The sequence below is a fragment of the Parus major genome, chromosome 2 (assembly GCF_001522545.3).
Source record: "Parus major isolate Abel chromosome 2, Parus_major1.1, whole genome shotgun sequence".
NCBI lineage: Eukaryota > Metazoa > Chordata > Aves > Passeriformes > Paridae > Parus > Parus major.
In genome coordinates this window covers 98,350,990-98,374,638 of record NC_031769.1, presented here as the reverse complement: position 1 = coordinate 98,374,638, position 23,649 = coordinate 98,350,990, and the positions used below count along the sequence as shown (strand labels likewise).

At 42.6% G+C, this 23,649-nt stretch overlaps 1 protein-coding gene across 6 annotated transcripts in view; it reads left to right on the top strand.

Moving 5' to 3' along the window:
* Nucleotides 1–23,409, top strand: part of LDLRAD4 (low density lipoprotein receptor class A domain containing 4) — a 282,113-nt gene extending 258,704 nt beyond the window's left edge. For 4 of the 6 annotated variants that reach the window (XM_015617168.1, XM_015617169.1, XM_015617174.1 and 1 more), the window contains 3 exons: nt 1,314–1,468; nt 11,368–11,421; nt 12,690–23,409. In XM_015617168.1, coding sequence (XP_015472654.1) covers nt 1,314–1,468; nt 11,368–11,421; nt 12,690–13,232 — 752 coding nt within the window. In that variant the 3' untranslated portion in view covers nt 13,233–23,409. The remainder of the gene's footprint in view (nt 1–1,313; nt 1,469–11,367; nt 11,422–12,689) is intronic. The other 2 variants (XM_015617170.2, XM_015617173.2) reach the window with 1 other exon arrangement.
* The last annotated feature ends 240 nt before the right edge of the window (nt 23,410–23,649 follow it).

The following is a 23,649-nucleotide window of genomic DNA, read 5'->3' as shown; positions in this document are numbered from 1 at the left end:
CTTGGGTTTCCTTTAGGTCCACTGCAGCTTCATCTTGGATTTTGTCTGAGTGGCATTTTTATAGCTCGGCTTCACAGTTGTGTTGTGTCTGCACAAGTGTTCTGCTGTCACACAGAAAGCTGAGGGCAGCTACAAATTTGAGATGGAGAGAGGAAGGGGACTTGTTTTCTGATACTTGTTCTGTCCTTTCATCTTCATATGTCATCTCTCTTTCCTCATTAGCTTTTTAAAACAGAAATTTAACCAGTTCCCCAAAGTTCATGTTTTTGCATCCAAAAAGTAGTGCCTTTTTTGGAAAGTACTGAAACTGAGCAACTTGAGCTGCATCTTTGCTTTTTCTACTAGCCTAGCAACCAAAGACCTCCTCCCATTAGCTGGAGTTGTCTTTCAAGATGAGAGCATCCCCTGTGAGCAATGCAGTTTCCATAGAAATATCATCAACTCGGTAACTCCAAAGGGCAATTTTTCCCCTTACATTGCTCATCCTTGCTGCTCCAGTGTAGCCAAAAGGGTGCAAGAGTGACTCATTTCTAAATATACTTAATATTTGTGGTATAGGCAGGGCTTCAGATAAGATGATGGGTTCTGACTGAGTTCCTTTTAAGTGTATCTCTTGCAAGAAACAAGGTCCTGGTTTCATTTTTAACTGTGCTGGAGCATATCTTGTTTTGGAGTACCAGAGCTCTTTTTACATCTTTACCTGACTGGGAAAGTCCTAGAAAAGTTAGCTTTATGCTAGTTGGAGAGAAGGTAGTAATTGAAAAAGACAATGCATGTAGATTCAATAGGCTTAAAGTTTCCCACTCTAGTTAAATAGCTTTCATCCTATCTACTTGATAAAAAAAATGAAGGGTAGTGCACTAGATCAAGTGTCCTGATTCCTCTCATGCTTTGGAGCTTGTGGTACCCTCTGGACTCTATTGGTATTACAGGTGGCTGTTAAGATAAAGTGGGGCTTGTGTGTATGTGGTCTCTTCGGTGTTTTGTTTGGTGAAATTGTTTTCTCCAAAAGGCTCATCTCTGGTGTTTATGTTGAAGAGTTTCTTACCTTTTGAGGCTACAGAGAAGGATCACCAAGAAGCTTCTTAGCTTTGACCTACAGCCACTCATGCTGATCAATTTATCAGAAAATTAAATAATTTTCATACTTTTTAGAGCAGTTTTCTTCACGAAACTTTGAAGCATGGACAGCAATAGTATCTCAAGCTGGATCAATCTCAGAGAAATATTGAGGTTCTTTGCAGGTTGTTGCTTTGATGGTTAACCTTTTGTGTGTTGATGACACATTTTCCTCTTTTTTTCCTTTGTTTTAGCTGAACTGGAGTTTGTTCAAATCATCATTATAATCGTGGTTATAACTGTTATGGTGGTAGTGATCATCTGCTTGTTGAACCATTACAAACTCTCGACACGCTCCTTTATCAACCGACAGAGCCAAAGCAGAAGACAGGAGGAAACTCTGCAGACGGTGAGTGTGAGCCCCTTGCACCAAACTCCTTTTCCTTGTTCTGTATGGGCCTGCAGCAAAGCTTCCCAAAGAGCTCTGGTACAGGCAACTGCTGGAAAAGCATCTGATATCACTTTTAGTGCTCCCTGTAGTTAGGTCTTTTGCCAAAGCTGTATTTGTCAGTAGAAAACAAATTTGGGGTGCAAATTTAAGGTACACTGTCTTTGATTATTTTTAGATCCTGCTATGTTTTGTGTAGCCTCTTTTCATTTTGCATTTGGAGGCTTAGATGCGACATTGTGTTTGCTGCTGCTGTAATTTGAGATGGGAATGTGGAAGTGGAATGAATGGAGATTAGCTGAGGGGCAAAGATCTGAAATACACGTTGTTGTGACTTTCCATATATTGTCTAATACCCTCAAGTTTTATCACGGTTTTGTGAAGCTGCCATGGCTGTTCACTGGATCAAAACCACTGTCCCAGTAAGGGCCCAGGAAAATGTAATGTTTGTTTCACTAAAACAGCACGAAGAGGCGAGAAAAGGGATCTCCCCAAGGACCTGGAGTGCTTAAGATGTGTTGTTACAAAGTCAAAGGCTTAAGATGGAATCTCAGTCAGTACTTGTTAAGACTGTGTTTAATCAACCTAACAGTAATTGGGCACCTGATTTGCCTTGAGAGCAAAGAGTTTGCTGGGTGGGATGCTCTGCTCCCTTGTGAGGGTTAACCACAATGTGTCCCCGACCTTGGGATATCCCCCACAAGCCATGTAGTGTCCTGTGGTGTTGCAGGGAGGTCCTTTCTCCTGATGTGCTTTTCCCAGAGTGATGCCCTTGGCCTCTTTGCTGAGAGCGGTGGCCATGGGGCCATTTCTGAAGTCACCTTTTGATGCATTGAATTCCTGGTAATAGTGTTGAGTTCACAGCTTCATTTTGCTGTCAAAAAAAGTCAGATTGTAACAGAGATGTGATCTCATAATGGTTTACACCACTTCTAACTCCACAGCCTCACCTTTTTATCCATTCCAGTCTTTTGTTTCTTCCCTCTTTGTGCTCCTCAGGGAGCTGCCAAGGTCATGGTGAGAGGCCTCAGGGGACTGCTCTGGCTGAACACTAATTGCTAGCTTTTTGTTTTTGCTTTTTTTGGCTACAGTTAGATTTCAGCAGGGGAGGCAGTACTGACAGGGAAGGAGGCAGAGATGCCACAGTGGCTGCTGTGGAGCTGCCTCCCTGGCAATCCTGGCAACTGGCAGCTCCCTCCTGAAAGTCAGCTGTACAATGTGACAATGCAGGGGTCCCAAAGCTCTCTTAGTAAGTCACCTGTGCCTTTTTGCTGGAGTGAATTGCTCTACCCTTGGAGGCTGCAGGGGGAGGAAAGGAGCTGCCTCCTCAAGGAGAGGCTGCTTCATTGCCTGGCACTTTGGTAGTGTACAAATGCTTAGCTCTAATTTGGTTACAGATGAGACTGGGACTTGTAAAACCTTAACCCTGTGGACTTGAGGACTGGAAAAATTGACTTGATTAATTTGACTGTTGCTTTGAAATGGACACTTTAATTCAAGAACCACAATTCTGTCTGAAAAATGTTAGCTATAATTGCTACAGATACCTAAAATGAAATAGTTTGAGATCAATGAAATGCATTTTCATCTTCACAAATCTTTTTAAACTGTAGTAAGCTGTCAAATGCATGAAATAACCCATTATTTCCTTTGTATGGTTCATCACTATTGTCTGTTATCAGAGGCAGTGGTATTTTATTTTTTTTTTTTCCTCTTGGGCACAAGGGAAAAAGCTTCACCTTCTTGTGAAGAAGAACATGCAGTTTGGCAGCAGGGATTTGGGAGTTGTTTTAGTACCCACAACTGATCTTAAATCATTTTTAAAACACTGACTCAGTTTCAGTTTGATGTCACCATTATAAGTAAGGATAATCACAGCCAAGTGAGCACTTCATGGCAAGAACCAGTTACTAATTTTTCTGAAAACCTTTGGTATGAGTTTGTCATCACTATTACTCATCTGAATTTCTGATAAGCTGTAGCTCTTCTTAGAAGAAGGGTCATACTTGTGGGGAATGGGGATTTAGAAGTCTCTGAGTTCAGATGTCAAAAACTTTGAATTTTCCTTTGTCTCGGATGTTAGAAAGAAATTTTGATAGAAACTGGCTGTGCAGTGCAAACCTTAAAAGCAGTGTGCAGAGAATGAGGGTCAGAAAACTCAAGTAAGTGCTCTGTGGTAAGAAACTGCAAATGACCAGTGTGTTCTCATTGTCCACAGTGGAGTGATTTGCACAAAATAATAGATAGTGTGAGTGGTGAGATGCAGGTTATACACTTTGAAGATTCATTTTTTGTACCAGGCAAGCCTTGTTCTGTGTGCACATGCTATCCAAGTGGATTTTTTAGCAAGGGAATATTTTTTAATGGTATATAGACTCAGAAAACAGATATCTTTGTTAACTACTGATGTCTGAAAAAAAATATTATTGTGACTTAAGTCTTCTTTTGGTAGAGAAATAGTGAATGGAAATAGAGGAAATTCACACATCTTTCTTGAAAAGAGAATGGTGAAGCGAATTATTTGACTGTTGACTAGTTCTGAAGTGAGCACCCTTTCATGTAACTGAAGTAGCAGAGGTGTATCAAAATGTAGCATCCAGTCTTTCCTGTTCAGATGGGACTTTTTATTTTTTTTGTCCTTTTGTTGCTTTCAGTTTTCTTTAAGCCTGTCCTATTTCTTGATAATCATGCCTTCCACCAGCTAAGTGGTGGCTGAGCTACACAGGTTTCTGGCCTTGTAAGGACCAGCTATTGAACAAGTGATCTCTCTTATTCTGGCTCTTTTAGAGAGAGTAATAGGAGTGATCAGGTAAATTATCTACTGCCTTTATTACCAGCCTCATGGGTTAGGCATCAGAAATAATGAAATACAAGATATTAGTGAATTTATTTTTCTGCTTGAACTTCTTCATGGTTATACAAACAAAAAAAAAATACCCAAACGCCTTCAAATAAAACAAAAATAAGAGGATGATAATGGGAATTTCAACTTCCATACCATGTCAGAAATTAGAATATTAAAATATTAAATCACTGCAATCACAAGTGTTAACATTTGAAATAGTGTTTGAAGGGCAGAAAAAGGACCAGTTGTAGGAAAAAAAGGCTGCTCTTTGGCAAGTGCACACTAAATATTGTTGTTACATGCCTGTTCTGTAAATACACTTTTCTGTGTGACCACTAGTTCATCTTTATCTTCTCTCTTTATTTTTCTATTCATTCCTCTGGAGTATCACCTTCCAGTCTTTCCCCTGGTCTTGGTATTTTATTACCTTGGTTATTGGGTCAAGGCTTTAAGCAGATCACAGCCAAGGGCAGGACAAGCACTGAGTGCTCAGAAGCAGTGGGTGCTTCTGCTGCAGTGCTGAGGGTGCTACTTGCCCTCTCCTAGTGGGGCTATTAAGTATTCCAACCCTGTTTTAACATTAGCAGTATTAAGAGTTTTGGGGTCATAATTATGAGAGGTGGAAAGATACTGAGTGATAACCATGTTGGCATGAGCAGTAGCCTGGAGTGAGCCTGCAAGGTGCTGAGCAGTGCCTGTATCACAATGGATAAAATATTGAAGGTTTCCTGCTGCTGGCTTATCCATCAGCGGTGTTGGGCTTCACAGCTGGGAGCAAGCCAAGGGTTGCAGAACACCTGAGAGGGATACAAAAGCCGTAGGGTGTGGAGTACACTAGGAGCATGCCTAGGGGCTACTTCACTTTGAAACAACAGAACCTCTTGTGTGGGAACAACTGATGCTGCTGGCAGTGCTGGGGGATTCTGGGGCAGAGCCATGTGGCAGCCTTGGAAAGGCACATCTGTGCACAGGGTACGTGTGTCTGATATGCAAGGGAGATCCGTGTTGCAGTGCTGCTGGCTGTGCCTTTGTTGACCTCGTATTGGGAGAGCACTATTGCTGGTAACCAAAAACATCCTGCTGGAATGTAGGTAGCTGCATCTGAGCTGCTGCTGTGGCACTCTGCTGTTTGCTGGGACAAAACAAAGATACATCTTGCTTCCCAATGATTAACTCTTAATGTCATCACCCGTGATTTCCATGGGGACATTGAGGGGAAAGAGATTAACTGACTTCCAGAAAGGAACTTAATGAGCTTCTGATGTTCCTAATTTCATTCCTTTTCCCTATCCTTGTGTCTTTGCATTGTCTTCTTTTATAAAATAGATGTTGAATGAGTGCTGAACACTTGGACTGCCCCAGGCCTACTCCTGGCAGCAAATCCCTGCATCCATCACACAGGATGCTCCCTGACCAGCCCCTGCCTCCCAGCACTGAGGGCAGCGTTACTGCTCAGGCTAGTCAGCTTGCATTAGAACCTGCATTGGGAATGCCAGTCTTGGATGCCAAGCTGCAGGAGCACAGCTGTAAAAAATACTCCCCTCTTCCCTGTACCAGCTATTTCAGAATATAAGAGGAATGTCAGGAGGGTGACAGAAAATACTCAATAATATTGACAGCTCAGGGATTTGTCAGTAATTTCAAATGTTAGTCTTTCCTGCTGGTCTTTTAAGTTGTTTGCTATTGGCATTGGCATTATTCTGTCTGTTCCCTGCTGGTGTCCCTGGGCCACTCATTCTCATTTTCTTACTGACATATGCAAAAGAAAGAAAATCCCACTGGGAACAAGAACCTAGTCTATGGCCAGGAGAGGGTGTGAGTGCTGCAGACCACCCTGCTTTGCCAAATCTTTTTGTTTGTACCAGTCATCGTTTGGCAGGGGCTGGATGTGCACTGTATTCTCCTGCTGTCTCCTTGAGGGACATGGGCTCGCCTCTCCTCAGGGAGTGCTGCCAAGAGGGACAGCGAGCTCGGCTGCTGCTCTTTGAAGTCTCCACAGTAAAGTCATTATATGTTTAATAAGGATGTGATTGTCCAGGAAATCTGCAGGTAGGACTTAGAAGTGAGGAGTGCTGGCTTTGGGTGGTACCTGACTCAGTGTATCACCTTGGGCAACTCACTTCATCTCCAAATAAAGGAGGAAGGATAATAGTACTTACTCCCTTCAGTTAAATGAAATGAAGATTACTTCAAGTGATGAAGTGCTGTGAAGTTGGGGAAATAAAAGTTTTAAAGCATTAAGTAACAGGAATAATTGCAGTAAGCGTAGGGAAGCAGATTACGTGTGAGAGATTTGGCACTCTCCATGATTCTCTAGTACTTCTCCTGGGTACCGTGCACTGCTCTGTTAGACAGCGTCACCTTTCCTGCCCTTGAGGAGTAGCTTTTAAAGGAACGAGCAATCCTGCTGGAATACTCATCATTCTGTTGGAGACAACATAACCGTTTGTTTTGCTTGTGTTTGTTGCTGTCTTCAGAGCTGTGGTGGTCTGTATCACCCAGGAAGATATGGGGAGGAAAGAGCCCCTGTGCCTTCCTGGAGTGTTTTCAGCAAGCCACTGCTTTAATGTGGTATAAGGTACCACCTAGGGCCAAAGTCAGAAACTACACTGCTATCTGGAACATTTCACTTGCAGAAGTGTGTGTATTCGTGTGTGTGTATGCTTTTGTATAAAAATAAAATACAAATCTGTGTTAAGGGGAAAAGAGGGACAGTCTTAATAATTGTAATGCATTTTAGAAAGTGAAAAACTGACTTTTGTTTCTCAGAAAACATCATTTTAGGCAGAGTTCTATTTTGCAGGAACTTAATAGTGGAGAAAGCCTGTAAATCTCCTTAACAGTCAGCAAAAAAAGAAAAGTTTGGATTATATGGGATTGTCATGGTTTAACCCCAGCTGGCAACTAAGCACCACACAGCCACTTGCTCCCAGCAGGCTGGGGGTGAGAATCAGGAGGGTAAAAGTGAAAGCTCACGGGCTGAGATCAAGACAGTTTAACAGGGAAAGCAAAAGAAGGAATTCATTCACCACTTCCCAGGGCCAGGCACATGTCCATCCATTTCCAGGGCATCGGTGCTCCATGGTGTGTGACAGTGACTTGTGAAGACAAATGGTCCTGCTGCCAAAGTCCCCCTTTCCTTCTTCTTCCCCTGGCTCTACGTACTGATCATGCTGCCATATGGTCTGGAATGTCCCTTTGGTCAGTGGGGTCAGCTGTCCAGGCTGTGTGCCCTCCCAGCACCTCATGCACCCCCAGGCTCCTTGCTGGTGGGGTGAGTTGAGGAGCAGCAAAGGCCCTGATTCTGTGTAAACACCATTCAGCAATAATGAAAATATCCTGGGTTATCAACATTGTTTTCCTCACAAATCCAAAACATGGCCGCATACTTGCTGCTATGAAGAAAATTAATTCTATCCCAGCTATAACAAACACAGGGATCCTTTTGCTTTCTTACAGTTTGAGGAAAACTTTTGGCTGAGTGCAAATTTTTACCTATAATTTCTCTTGAGTTCTGGTAAATCTCTCTCCTGCTGGCTGTCAATGGGCTGACGGGATGGCAGTGTGTGCTCCAGAGGTTAAAAACGTCCTCAAAAAGTCATCTTCCTACACTGTTTAATCATAGAGACTCTAAAGCTTTGTAAAATTTGAAATAGCAAATTATCCTAGGCTTGTGGAATCTTCTAAGCTCTAAATACTGAGTTAAATAATCATCACCATGAGATAATTAAGTAATCACTCAGCTGGATTTATTAAATGATGCTATTTCAAAACCTAATCACAAAGTTAATTTCTGTAAATTACAGTGAAACCCAAAAATGGCAGTGGTCAGCAAAAGACACAGGTGGATCCCTAAGATTTTTCTTGCTTGGTGTTAATGGTAGGTGCTGAAATTTTCATTCCAAAGCCTAACAATGTTAAAAATGAATACACTATAGGGAATGAATGCATAAGCTTTCTCTCCCTGTTACTTTTAAGTATTGAAGCTCATGCCTGAAGTCTCTTGAAATAGGAGCACGTTGAGGTGGGCTAGCTATTGACAATCTATAAGAAGGAGGAAAATCAGGTACAAATGAGGTACTGGCCTCATCAAAGCATGGGTAAATTGCATTTGCTCAGGTTTAGCCTTGTTTGCACATACCTGATAACTATTTGTACAAATCCCTAATATAAATCCAAATGCTATCAGTTCTCATCTGATTTTCACTGATATGAGCACAGGGGAAGCATTTCAGCTTTGAGAGGAAGGTCTGTAAGTGCAGGGACAAGCAGAGAGCAAGAATTAACACTGTCAGTATAAGTCACCCCAGATTGGTCAGGGTGGTCCCAGCACATTGTTTGCTAAATCTACTTCTCAGGGTAGAGGGGTGTGGTCATAGGGATATTTTTCTTCTGCAACACTTTCTTCTCATCTCTACCTCTTGCCATCTCCCCAGGATTGGTGGAGTTGGTGGGCACCAACCCTAGGGTTAAGTGGTATCTACACAATGCAGGGGAGCGGGGATTTCCCTTAAGTAAAGACTCGAGAAAGGTAGGTAGTAAATCTCCTGTGGTAGGTGCAGTGATTTCAGGAGGGCAGAAATTCGGTGTTGGATCATTTGGTCTGGCCTTGGTGAGGAGAGAATTCCATGCTGTGTCATTGGACCAAGCATGGTGAGGTTGGTCTGCACGTGTGTGAGCCTGGTACTTTCCAAGTGTGGGCATGCTGAGCACATGCTTCCCAACCTTCTGCCTGGGGAGTTCTTCTGGCTCCTAGGATAGAGATCTTGCTGGGGGTTGGCTGCTGCCAAATTATTTATTCAGTCTGCTGCTCTCTCTGGGGGAAGCTTTAGGGAATGGAAGAGCTACAGGTGAGCTGCAGGACATACTGTCACAGGAACGATATTGTTACATATCCTCACATCCTAAAGATCTCACAGCCTCAGAGTTCAACTGCATCCCAAGCTGTTTACCTTCTCAAGTAGTTATCCCAGAGTGGGGAGAGCTTTGGGCTCCTTTGGTCTCATCTTGGTGTGACTGTGGCAGTGCCCTGGTTACACATGGTGGGATCCCTGTAACAGCTGCAGTGCCTCCAGGCAGGGCCTTTGACTGTTCTGGGATTCAGGCATCAGCAGCAGAAGTAACAGACAACTCCTCTCTCCTACCAAGTTATTTCTGTTAGGTATGGCTGGTAGCAGATCTGGGAGTCTTGGCTCAGTGAACAGGTCCTGTTCTATCTCCATGCAAGGAGTTTTTCCTCCATATGCTGCACCATCTCTCTCAGCTCGCCTTACCCTCTTGCCTTTGGGGAGATGGGCCCTAGGATGCAAGTAGTTTCCACATCCTCATCAGCAACTTCTTCTCATAAGGGTGTTTAAGTAATATGAGTGGTGGAGGTAGATTTTATTTCTTTCTGGGTTGGATTGGTGGTTTTGCCTTTTTTCCTCTCTTCTGAGCCTGTAACTCAGGAACAGTTAATTGAGAACTTTAGCTTTGACTAGTGTTTTGCAAACAGTTGCAGTGGGTTTGGAGCTTGCTGGGTCAATTGCTGATAACCTGATTGCCTTTAATTGTGCAAACATACCTTCAGATATTTCAAAATGAGGGCACCTGGGTGCTGAAGGAATGGAAAGGAATGTGTGTATAAGTATGTATATACATATATGTGTATAATTCCACAGTTAAAATTTCTTCAACTAACAAACCTTATCTAGGCACTGAAATACTTGAATCTCCATAAAGATTTGTCTTTCATGTCTCTGCAAAGGGGAATACTTGGGGAAGTTGTAAATAATTGCAATTGTCAGCCTGTCTCTATCTTTGCTCTCTAACGCTACAGAAGATAAGTGTACCAGCTTTGCTATTCAGAGCATTTCCCTTAGCAGCTGAATCCTGTGGGAGAGTCCTCTTAGAGCAGCTTTGCTCTGCGGTGGACTCTCCTGACAAGATCACAGACGGCTTTTGGTCTCTGAGTGTCATGATGAACATCTAGTTGGGTCTATTTTTACATCTGAAAGATGCTATGGTGAGAAGAAGCAGTACAGTAAGATTTGGAAGCAGTCTATACATGGTAATGCTTTTGGGGACAGTATGCATTTTCCTTCCAGTTCCTGAAATTTTTTATGTCTGTAAAACTTGAATTAGCATCAAGAAAATAGTCATGACTGTACAATATTTTGATTTTCTCTTTGTGCTCCAAGACTGAAGTTCTGTGCTTTATAGCTGCTCTGATATGTCCTTTTCAGCTTCAAAGTTTTCCAGTAAAATAAATTCATTTATTACTGGAGTTACTGCTACTCTAAACCATTATTTGAGAAGAAAAATAATGATATATCTGACATTATTTACCCTTATTGGCATACTATTCTTCACCCTTTTATTCTGCCCTGAGTATTGGTACGATGTCAGAACAGGATTTCAGGGCATGAGAGAGAAAATATTTTTACCTGAGAAGGTGGTTGGAGAAGTGGTTGAAAAAGTGGCAGAAACCTCAGCTGCTTTAACTACTGTTTATGGTGGGAATTGGGCAACTGGCAGTTTTGACCAGATTATCCCTGGATTTAGTATGTCTGTCACTTCACTGAGATAACAGACGCCGGGTTTTGTTGTGAATTGTTCTGCCTGTGGTGTGTAATCGGGATCCTGGCTGGCAGGCCTTTGACAGACCTGCCACCCTTGCTGGTTGGGGAGGTGATGGGTACCTGCTCAGCATACAGGTGCTGAGGTGTCCCCGTCATCTCCCTGCGTTGCCACACTCTCTCAGCCACCACCTTGCTGCATCTTTATGGCCTGTGGGGCTGGGTGCTGTGGATGACATCTTGGCACTTGCAAAATGGACCAAGCTTGGCTTGCTTGGGAGCAGAGCTGCTCTTTGCTCGTGTTTTGGAAAAAAAAAACGGTGGGATGTTGCTTGTTTAGCTCCTGGAGACAGCCAGTCCTTAGAAGATGACTGCTGGTTAAGAGCTGTGATAATGAGGCAGAATGGTGATGTGATCTATTAATTTTTCTTTTTATGTTGTTTTCTTCCACATTTCAGGAGGGGTGCTTGTGGCCTTCAGAAAGCTCGGTTTCGCGCCAGGGTGCTTCAGAGGTACTGACAGATTTCTGACTATCTTCACCACGTGCTTTCTTTTTTTTTCTCCTGTAATGTATACTTGGTTCCTTTCAAAAACATGCATCTATTTTTTGTAAAAAAAGTTTTTTCAATGTAGTTCACACCGTTATCTAAGCCTGTCTTAACACGCATTTCATAAATTCCTGAGACCTCTTCATAAAAGAATGAAATTCTGCCTACCTGACACCTCATCTCTATCAGCAGCTCCCTGTCATAGTAAGCATTCACAAGTAAGTGGTGGAGGTGCATCTCTTTCCTGCAGTAATTTGAGCATTCATTGGAAGCTGGGAGACCAGTTCTTCTTGTCCCTGAACTTTTCTTGGATTTACAACACATATCCTATTACCAGTGTCTCCCATCTTCCAGCTAGCACAGATCCCTCGTCTGTGTAATAATTTGTGGGTGTATTGCTCTGAGTGGTCCAGCTGTCCCCTGACAAGCAGCAGAACTTCCTGGTGACTGGCCCTGCATCTGTGAAAGTCAGGGGTTGAAGACCCTGCAGGGATCCAAAAAAGAGAAGAGCAGTTTGATAGATCTAGATCTGAGAAGCTGCTGTGACTGTGTAGATCTGGGATAGACCAAGTGAGGAGCAATAGCATCTCACAGAGTATCTTGAATGCTTCCTTTTTTTAAAAGCCTGTCCTTCTCCAGGTTTTAAAATACTAGGGACATATTTTCCATCACAATGCAGAAGCTTTGTAGGCTTTCTGCAGAGGCTGAGTTCTGGCTGAGAACTGAGGGGGAGGAGGACACCTGATACGCTGATAGTGAAGGCGTGAGATATGCCAAGCCTTTACAGATTGTACTAAAATGACCATCTGAATTCTTTGGGGATGCATTAACTCTGAGTAGGAGGGGGAAGCTCAGACTGCAGCTGAAATTCAGTATTGGGACATTGTTGTAGAACTAGTCAATTACCGAGACGAGAGAGAATTCATTTCCTGGTTTCAGAAACACAATCATTTGGTTTTGCTCAGAATGTTTTAACGTTAGAAGGAGCTGTGTGGGGTCTGGGGCTCCCTTTGTGCAGCTGTTCTCAAGTGTGCTGGATCCTTCCTGCACCTCCTGCCTCTTCACCTGCAGCCACATGTGGCCGCGCCTGTGCAGGGTATCTGCTGGGTTTAACCTCAAAGGCAGGTGGCAAAAAGAAGAGCTCTGTGTTTTATCAGTTCGTTGTAAAGATTGGAGCACCCGCAGTGCTTTGCGCAGACGTGGAGTCACTCGTGTCTCTCTTCCCGTTTCAGATCATGTACGCCCCGAGGTCCAGGGACAGGTTTACCACCCCATCTTTTATGCAGCGGGACCGTTTCAGTCGCTTCCAGCCCACTTACCCTTACATGCAGCATGAGATTGACCTTCCTCCGACCATCTCCCTCTCCGACGGCGAGGAGCCACCGCCGTACCAGGGCCCGTGCACCCTGCAGCTCCGGGACCCCGAGCAGCAGATGGAGCTCAACCGGGAATCCGTCAGGGCGCCGCCCAACCGAACCATTTTTGATAGCGACTTGATAGACATCTCGATGTACAATGGGGGCCCCTGCCCACCCAGCAGCAATTCGGGCATAAGTGCAACCAACTATAGCAGTAATGGAAGGATGGAAGGACCGCCCCCGACGTACAGCGAGGTCATGGGGCACTACCCAGGCTCCTCTTTTTTCCACCACCAGCACAGCAACATGCCTCCTTCCTCGCAGAGGGGGAGCAGACTTCACTTTCAGCAGAACAATTCAGAGAGCACAATAGTTCCCAGCAAAGGCCAGGACCGCAAACCAGGAAACCTGGTCTAAGTCACCCGCCCAGGTGCGTTTGGACTGAAGACGGGAGATGCAAGCAGGGCGGTGGAGGAAGACCCCCGTGCTCTGGTGCACAGTGTTGTTACGTTTAACGTGGTACAACTGAGTAAAACCAAACGTGCAAACCAGTTCTTTGTTTCTGATTCCTTTCAGGGGAATTGCATGCAAAGCAGATTGAAAGAAATACAAACTTCCATTCGGTTTGTCTATGAGCAGTGTTTCAGGGGAGAGGGGGGGGGGATATATTATTTTTTTTTAATAAACTATTTCAATTATTTAATTCTAGAAGTTAACTTAGCACAGAAATGAGGCTTGTACAGCCTGTTTTATACTCACTGAATGGCAGAAGGAAGAAGGTGGTTTTGCTAGATAAATGGGGGAAGAATTGGCCAGTTTGCTTTTTTTTTTCTCCCAGGGTGTGAATTTTTTTTTTAATATGAAACAAAATTCCTGTTCTGTGTGCCAAGGTATAAAGTTGAGAACTTAGATGAATGCAAGGAATTAATTTGTGTTGTGATAAATGTGTTTTAAAAAGTTGCACTATCTTACTGTTTTAAAAAAAAAAAATATATATGAGGGAACTGTTTTATGTGAAGTTCTTCTATATGTTGTCGTTTCACCTGTGGAATAATGATAGAGCCCTAGGAGTAATCTGGAGGAGTTTGCCCCCTCCCCCCGGGTTTGCTAGAAGATGGGCACAGGACTTAGCCTAACATCTCTTGACTTTCACAGTTCAAAAAATACAGGGACACTTGTCTTTGCAATAATTTGCATTTGAATAACAGTGTATCAATGAAGTGTCTTGGAGACTTTTGGATGGAAGAAGGCAAATATGAAGTCCCAGCATTTTCCATCACTTAAGGTTTAGCTATTTTGCAGTGTAGACTATTTCTTTCATAAATGGCGAAACTACAATTCCCAGCTGTGTTGATTTGTCTTGATTTTAAGTGCTGCCATTCTTTTCCTTTCCATAATGCAGTATCACCAGTACTTAACATTCTAGAAATTTTTGTCCTCACTGTAGCCTGAAATGTATTTAGTCACATATCATGACATTATGCAATAAATGGTTTGAAAATGCAGGGTGGGATTTTTTTCCCCTGCACCGCTGTTCAAGTACGTGAGACTGTTGTGGTTTTCGCTCTCCATTTCGTCCTTTCAGATGCTGAAGTTCAGTCCTGGAGGTCCGTCCTGTTGAAGTGAAGGGAGCCCTTGTGGCTAAACCCACCCCCTGTGGTGTTTCTGCAGCAGTACCGAGAGTGCTCGTGGCCGTGGTGCCGGCTCCTGCCGCATCCCTGGCAGGGACGTGGGAGCACCAGGAATTCTCCCTGCAAACCATTCCGCTCTGGGCCCTGCTGCGGAAACCCTTCTGGGTGCGTGATGTCTGCGTGATGCCAGCAGGACTGTGCTCATGGCTAAAGGTGGCTCACGTGTTAACCAAGTGTCTGTAAGCCCTGATTTTTGCTATACTGGCCTGGAGAGTAGTTGGAAAGTGTTACCTGCCTGTGTCGTGGCACGTGGGGTGTTTCTGCACTGGCTGTTCCTGTGTGGAAGCACGCGCGACGCCGGAACTCAGTTGACAAAAGGTGATAGTGACATCACAAGCACATGAAAAAGCACAAACTGCACTTAAAATGCATTTTGGAAATGGATTTAAAAGTAAGAATCTTTAGCGTCTTAGCTTGAATAGTTTCTAATATATAGGCGTATGAGTGTGTCATAGAGCTTTTCACTTAAAGATCTTTCACTTTTTTCTGTTTTCCTGAGCCTTGTGCTTGGTTGCAGGCAGCAGCTGCTGAGTGCCCCAAGGGCACCGATGCCCTGGTCCCATGGCTGGAGGCTGGATTTCTGCAGGACTTGTGTACACGGGGGGGCTCTGATGACTGAAGTGCATCTTTGATCTATGCAGAGTTTTAATGCCAAAACTGTGTGTGTGTGTGTGTGTCTGCGTGCGTGCCTCTTGGGCCTCAGTGTAGATTTGTTTTCTTCATAAGGTAATTTGATTTTATTCTAGTTTTGAAAACATCTGTGTAACTGTTAGTCTGAATACACAGCCCCATTTGTCTCTGTAATTGTTATTTTGGTCTGAGTCACGCTGGTAATGCAGAGTAAAGCTGCCTTTTATCATATGTATTAATTGAAGGGAGAGATGAGATTGTATGGTGGGATTCACTTATTTTTTTCCTCTCAGACCCGCAGGACAGGTGTTTAGAAGATGACTAGGTGGCTTTCAGTCAGCTGGGGCTCTCATCACTTCTGGTTCCTGGGAATAAAAGCTGTGAAATTAGATTTTTGCAAACAACCTATGAACGTAATTCTTAGTTAAAAACAACAAACAAACAAAACCCAACCAGAGGACAAAGCCAGCAAATGTTTGTTTTGGTCTTCAGTGACTTTTGTCACTTGAGGAGCAAGCCTTTAAGCCAGAGAATGCCTGTGCCTACACAGATACTGTGCTGTTGCCTAAATGAGGATTGTTTAGCCAAGAAGCCTTTAGGTTAGAACAGCTGGAACTCAGTTGTCACGGCAGAGCACACCTGGACTGGGCCCTGGGCTTGGGCTGGTTGAAGATCAACTTTCCCCATGTGCGTATCTCAGCAAAGTGAGCCTTGAAGTTGCCTTCAAAGTCACCTCTTGGGAATGTACTTTCTTTAAAAACAGGTCCTTGCCATCTTTTGCCCTCTCTGCATGCCAGTGGATTTATGCACTTCCCATTAACATTGTCCAGTACACTGTCTCTTAATTTTTCTTGGCTGAGAAAAATTTTCTGCATGGAAAGCATAGCCTTTTCCAGTTCTTTAGAAAAGATTTGTTAAAAAATAACTTGGTATTTGCTCACCTAATAGCTTCATCTCCTCTTGCATCTTTGTCTTCTCATCCTAGAGTCAGAGACTGTGCTGAGCTGGAAGGGACCCGTGAGGATCATTGAATCCAGCTCTTGGCCCTGCACAGGACAGCTCCAAGAGTCACCCCATGTGCCTGAGAGCCTTGTCCAAATGCTTCTTGAACTCTGTCAGGCTGGTGCTGTGACCACTTCCCTGGGGAGTCTGTTCCAGTGACTGACCACCCTCTGAGGGAAGAATCTTTTCCTAATGCCCAGCCCAAACCTTCCCTGGCAGAGCTTCCAGCTGTTTCCTTGGGTCCTGTTACTGGTCAACAGAGTGAGGGGACCAGTGCCCTGTCCCTCCTCTTTCCACCACAGAGAAATTGTAACTGCACTGAGGTCTCCCCTCAATCTCATCCAGGCTAGACAAAGTTACCTCAGCCACTCCTCATGGCTTCCCTTGGGACCTTTCATCATCCTCATGGCCCTCCTTTGGACACTCTCTAATGGCTTAATGTCATGCTCTGCTTTCCCAAATGCAATGTGCAGACAGTACCTCTCAGCTCTGGGAGTGTAGTGACTAGTTTACTTACTATAGGGGAGCTTGCAGTCTTCTCTTTTGGGGCCTCTTTTAGCAGTAAATAGGCTATTTTCTGGTGGATATTAGTGCTCTCCAGTGGGAAGGCACTCAACAGTGTAACATTCAAACACTTTTTTTTTCTATTTTTTTCTTCTGTTGACATGGTAGAGAATCTGCTCTTGATAACAGAACAGAATGGTAAAAGAAATACCAGAATTAGATAGCGCTATCAGTCTTTACAGGCTTAGAAATTGGTGAGCTTTGAAGATACATAATTCTATGAAGCATTTATGGAAGACAAGCTTTGAAAATATCCAGAATTGATAGACTGTATTCCAGAGCCACTCAATGAAACTGTGTATAAATGATAAAAGATTTATGCAAGCATTGTAGCATTAATTGTGTAGATTTTGCCTCCATACTGATGTTCTGGTTTGTGTCTCATGCACAAAACCCACATAGTATGTGTGTCATGTTTTCTGTGTGATGGATCATATTTGCCTGATTTCAGGTTGCATCTTCTGACTTTGCCCAGTAGCTCGTGTTCCCAAAATTCAGTATAGTGATGCCCCTACTTTTGAAATTTTCAGGTTAAAAGATTATTTTTTCTTTTAAATACACCTGTATGAAATAAAGTTTTGTGACATCTGGCCTACTGCAAAGACTAATTTTTCCCTTATGTGTCTTGGCATGGCTCTTTTCTTGATGCTAAATATGCCCCGTCTTTTGGGTGGTTTTGTATGATCTTTCAGGCCTAGAAAAAGCAGGGGTTTAGCAAAAGGAAAAACCAGTTTCCCAATGGAGCACTTGGCACTTAGCTCTGATTTGGTACCTGTGTCTAGCACAGTTGTGGTTGGGCTCCTCTCAGTGCTGGACATGCAAATTCAGTGTGATGCTGCTTAAAAGATGTGAGGGAGGGATAGGAAGAGGGGTACCCAGCCAACAGTGCAGTGTTCTGATCCCTTTCCTGGCACATGTAGCACGTGCAGAATTCACTTTGCATAATAGGATGTTTTCATCAAGGAGGATCTAATTATGCTACTTCTGGTCTTGTAACTGATTAACCCTGCACTTGGGCCAGTCTTGGGCTGATGGGACTTTATTTCAGCATGATTTTCCCATGGAAGTATGAAAACTCAAGAATAGGCCCCGTGTACATGTTCCTGATGGCTAGTGAGGAGGACGTTTGCATTCCTGCCCTCATGGAATCTGCAGGAGCCATGGGTTAAGCTCTGCATCATTTGGCTTTTTATTACTGCTTTCCCACTTCTTCCATCAGTTTGTCCCAGCTGGAAGCTGCTTCTGTTACGCCAGATCTCTGAATGTTCTCATTGCAAATGCATTTTTTTAAAAAGTGTCATTGAGAGTTTTTTGGGTTTTTTTTCTGTGAATGGGGTGCAGGGAAGGGTAAGGAGCAGGATTGCATTGTTTGTTAAGGAATGCACTTCTTTGCAATAGAGAAGAAATTCTTGTCCTGCTGAGGAGCCCTGTGTGGAGGCTGTCTGGAACAGTGCTGTCTGAGGCAGTTGTTTCTAACCCTGCCAGGTAGTGAGATACTGGACCTTAGAACTGACATTCTAATCTATAAGAAATGTTTGAATGCTTTGGTGAAGATTGATTGCTAACCTTTCTCTGACTCTATCCCTGAATGTTCATGTGATAGCTAAGCTGATTTCTTAGGCAAAGAGAAACAAAATAGTAAATTGGTGAAAAATAGATATACATCCATTTTTTTGGCCTTCCCCCACCCAAGGATAAACAATAGGCTTGCTGGCACATTTGAAAGTATTTAGGAATATTTACAGGTTCTCTCTGGTCATTACTGTTAAGCCATGTCCATGCACATACAGACTTGGGTACAAACATGTCCCCTTGATTCTCTCTGTATTAGTTGCTATTCCGTGATCACCTTCCAGAAGTTCTAAATGGCTCTGTGTTGTGCTCTCAGGAACAACAGCAGGTCATTTGTCAAACAGCAGGAAGCATGAGGAGTATTTGCTTTTCAGTCCTGTAAATGTCATGACCTATGTTTTTATCAGTAGGGGGCTTTCTTGCTGCACCAATTCTTGCCTGTCATCGTGTGCTCGTGCATCTTCCGTCCAACAGCTCTCTCTCCTTTTGGGTGAGCTTTGAAAAGTCTTTGTGCTTTGGGATAACCCCAATGTGTATTGATGCACAGGAAGGAAGTATACTCAGTGTACCCTAAATCTCATGAGCATGTTTTTTCAGACCTAGCTGATGATGGGAACCAAGTGATCCTTCTGTGCAGTGGGTTCAAATGAAGTCTGGCTTTTGATTACATCCTTGTTTTTTAGATAAAGGCTGTTGCACATAATTTAATTACACATACCTGGTCTTTCCCTGCACTGTGTTGCCTGCCTGCCAACCAGTACAATTACAGCTTTTCTCCTACACTAGCCCCAAATGTGTCAATCATTTCAATCCCTGGAAAGAGGCAGACTTACTGAGTTATCTGAGGCCTTTTAGAACATGGAAAAGTCCCTTGTGAGGATGTGTTGAACTTAGAGAGGCTTGCCATCCAAAAACTGTTCTGTGTGTTTTGTTGGGATATTCAAGTTAAAAGTTTTGAGAGTATGCTGACTGAAAATGTTGGTAGGATTTTTTTTTTATAGTTAATATATTGTTTGCCAGCTTGTCCTCAGTAATCAGAAATGTAAATTACCCTTTGAGCCACTTCTGATTGCATTGTTGGGCTGGCAAAAGCCCCGTTGGGCACTCTTGCACCAGCAAAAGAAAGAGTGGTTTTCTTGGTACAGCTCTGGGGAATAAACAGAAGCTGCACCACTAAGTTCATCCTCCAAAACCAACATGAGACCTGCATTGCCTCTTCCCAGCAAACTGATGTGTAGGTGTTTCAATGAAGTATTTAGTGCCACAGACATGCAGTGGAGGGGCCTACTGATGTTTCCTTGAAATTCTCATTGGCATTAAATGTGTTTCAGCGATGCTGATGCTGTTTTTGTAACCACCTAGTATAATTTTCTGCTTTAGAAAGGGAAGATCAAGGACCATTTTGTGTCACAAACTCTCCTGGCTCTTACTCCTGCCTTCCTGGTGTCTCTTCTGTTTCTAGACTGAACACAAGCAACCCGGGTATTGCTAGTGTTGCTTTCTTGCTATAAAAGAACTTACCTTTTCATGCTGATTAATGATAAAAAAAGCAAAACTGAAACGTAGATATACTTCCCCTTCCCTCTGACAGATGTGTGATTTACTGCCAGAGATGATGCTATTTTCTTTGCTATATTGCTGCTGCTGCTGCTGCTGCTGTTTTAAGTGGTTTGGTGTGTGAGCTTTCTGAAACAACATGGTGTGTGTAGGATCTTGTGGGGGACAAAGATGTCTCTTTTCTTCTTCCTTTCTCTCCTTGGTTTGTGCTTGTCTGTCTGCTGTGGTAGGTTTATTGATAAATTAAATATGTCCTTATTAGACATAATTTTGAGGAGGTTTGCATGTCCGTAGTTTGTAAGCAACTAAGGTGCCTCATGTTCAGGTCTGAGCAGATAGGAATCCCCTTGCACTCAAGAGGGCCTGATCCAAAGCCTGCTGAAGTTGGTAGGAAGAGTCTTGCCAACTTCAGGGGGCTTTGCATCAGGCCTTACACTCCTTTGTTGTGCCTCACTTAAAATGGTGCTTTTTTAGTTGTCTGTCTTTTTTTCTGTTTTGTTTTTTTTTTTTTCTTTGTATGGTGCTGTGTATAACTTGAATATATTATGCACATATCCTACCCAATGGGTAGAACAAACAAACATACAAAAAACAAATAGATGTTGTTAATACTGTAAGATAGTGTACAGATGATACCAATTTTAACACAAGAAAATGGCATAGACTTTGTGAATGCCAATCTGTGCTTGGTCCTTTTTTTGTAAGAAAGCTTGGAAATCAATGCATACAAATGACAAAAAGTCTATGTATTTTATTTTCCTATTAAATATCAATATAATATCATAAGGGAAAAAGGAAAAACAAATCCTTTTTGACAAGCCTGTGTATAGCAATTAGTTGTTTGATGCATCTTTGCTGTGAAGATTTCTTTTTTTTTTTTTTTTTCAAATGTGTCACTTTAAAAAAAAAAGGAAAAAACCACAAAACAAACAAAACCTCCACAGCTTTAACCTTGCAACTAGATGCTTCTCGTATTGGTTGTTGCCTTGCTATTGCTGAGTTGGACCAGTATTAGTTACTACTTCTCCAGCACATACGTTATTTATTACTATCCTTGACTACCATGTTTTTTTTCTTTAACTTAGAAATGGCCTAAAACTTTTCAAACCTTTTTAATCACATCCTAGATTTGAAGTGAAGCTCAGACAAGTGGGAGCTTGACCCACACCATCCCTGCAAAGTCTAAACTAGGCCAGTGAGAGTTCTGTGATAACAGCCAGCCTTTGCTCTGTGCCCACGACTGGTGCACCATGCTGCCATACAGACTGTCCTTGGGCTTGGGGTGTGGATGGACTCACTGATCACCTGTGCTCTTGCAGGGTGGACAAGAATGGCCACGGTTGGTAGTGAGCTGAATGCAGGGTTTGAGTGGGAGCTTTGAGTTGGCAGCTCTTCTGCTTTTGTGTTGGCTTCTGATGGCAATGGCTTAACCCAGGTTCATATTTAAGATTACAGAGAAATGCTTAGACCTGTTCAAACCCAGCCCGGGAAGTGGTGTGGGAAGTAATTTGACACTTCAGCTTCCTGCCAGGCTCCCTTGGCAGTTTGGTTCTCCCCTGACATCTCCCTGTGTTTGGTGCTCCGTTCCCATGCCCCTGCACGCTCTTCGGTAAAGCAAATACCTCAGGAAAACTCAACATGAAGTTCTAGTGTAGGGACTAGCAGATGCTGTACTTATTTTTCTAAACTGTTTGTTCTAACTATCCCAGGACAGTAGGTGATATTAAAGTTTATTGGTCTGAGACAGATTTGTCCTCTCACAGATGGATACCAACTAATCTTTCATAGATACTCCTGTCTGTATGTAGCTTTTTTATACTTGCCAGGCTTTAACCACAGATGTAAGGTAGCAGGGTGTTGGGAGATGTTTGAGATGGCGTTTTGGTTTGGTTTTTCAGATGATTAGCAAAACGCTGTGCTAAAACTCAGGGGGCCTTACCCGGGGCCAGTGAAGTCAGTGGTGCGGCTTCCTCTGGTTTGAGTGGGCTTTCAACCCGGTCCGTCACGCTGGGGGATGGTGCCTTGGGGCACAGTCCTTCACTGCTTCTCTGTCAACTTGAAGCATCTACACCTTTGTCTGTAAATATCTTTTTAAAAGCCCTCACAGGAGTCCTGTATCTGAATGTTGATCATGGTTGTTTCGGTTTTTTTGTTTGTTTGTTTGTCTCAAAGAAGTGTGTTAAGTTTTTTATGGCCAGTTCTGCATCATCATGCCCTTACAGGTAGCTTGTATCATCACATCCTTCTATATGTTGAGCTGTTCTGTCAGTAAGCATGTACCATAGGTAAATATGCATATTTCATGATTGTCACTTGGTAACTCATTTATTGTTTGTCAGGGTGTGGAGTAATTGTTTTGGAAGTGTGCCTTGCCTGGCCACCTTCACGTTTCTGTTTGCACTGCAGTACCACTTCTGTGCATGAAGGAAGAAAAGCAAACAAAAAACCCCAGGCCTTCCCTAGAAAGACTGTACAGAGTAAACCTCCTGCTGGAGGAATCTAGAGTAGGATTTATCATAACAAAACGTGCATATTGAGTGGACCAAACACGAGCATGTCTCCTTTTAGAGGCACTAATTTGCTTTGAAGCTGCAGTGGAAAGAGCAGACTATCTGTTAAGTGTATTCACAGCTGTGTTCACGCTTTTTCATTTACCACAAAGCACAGCAGGCAGCCAAGATTTTAAAAGGACTGTGAGCAGAAGTTACAAGAGCCTCAGGCATCATAGACCTGGACAGCAAAATTAATAATAATAATGATGATAATAATGATAATTTTTTTAAAAATCACTTTAATATTCTTTAAAAAAGCTTTTCTACTCAGAATATAATGACTACATAAGCGTCAATAGGGGTTTTATCTTTGTATAACTCTCAACTGCCCAATGCTGCTGTGCTCAGAGCATTTCATGATGGTATGTACATTAGTCAGGCTGTTACACTCAAAATTAACCATCAAATGCCTGTTTTTAGAGTGTTACCCTTTCTTTGTTGTTTCTCAATAGTTAATTTACAGTGTAAAATGCTTTATTGCTGTATGGATTTTAATTTTTTTTTGTATTTCCAACATTGTGGCTTTCAAGATCACTTTTTCAACACATCTGTTATTTTTGTCCTTTTTCTTTCAAGCTATTCTGAAATATGTACAGCACTATCAACAATATTTAATCTTTCTTTTAAAATTTATTGTTGTAAAACAAAGCTATTAAAAACAGTAAGTCTTTTTACAACTGTATTGGAATTTCTCAATAGCTGTTCATGTGATGCTATGACAAACCTGGCTTGCTTTATTTTTTATTTTTTTTTATTTTCTGTTTAACACAATTAATTTGTTGCTTATTTTCCACCGTAACTCCCAGTTATATACAGAAAAATATTTCAACTGTTGTGTATCTGACTCTTTTAATTGAGCAAATGGTGATGTCCTAGTTTTTAGACCTAAGGTCTGTTTATTGCAATACTTTTAAAGGAAGATGTTGCTCTAAGTGCTGTTGTTAGTTTTAAATACAGATTTTATGCTTGTTCTTAATATGCTGTGGTTAAACCATGGCACAAAATTATTAAAAATTATTAAATGCATTTGTCTCCTGTTGGATTTATTTTCACTTTGAAGTGGAAAAAAAAAACAAAACATGGAACACCAGAGTGGACTTGGTAAAATAAGTCCTTGTCTTTTTTGAAAAATTGTCTTTTTCCCGTGCTGTTTTGCTGCTGGAAACCAGGTAGCAGATGATTGTTGAGGAATCCGAGAGGACTCAATCCTTGGAGCATTATGTGAGGGCCCAGGGAAGTGGATGTCTGATGAGGGTTTAAGATCAG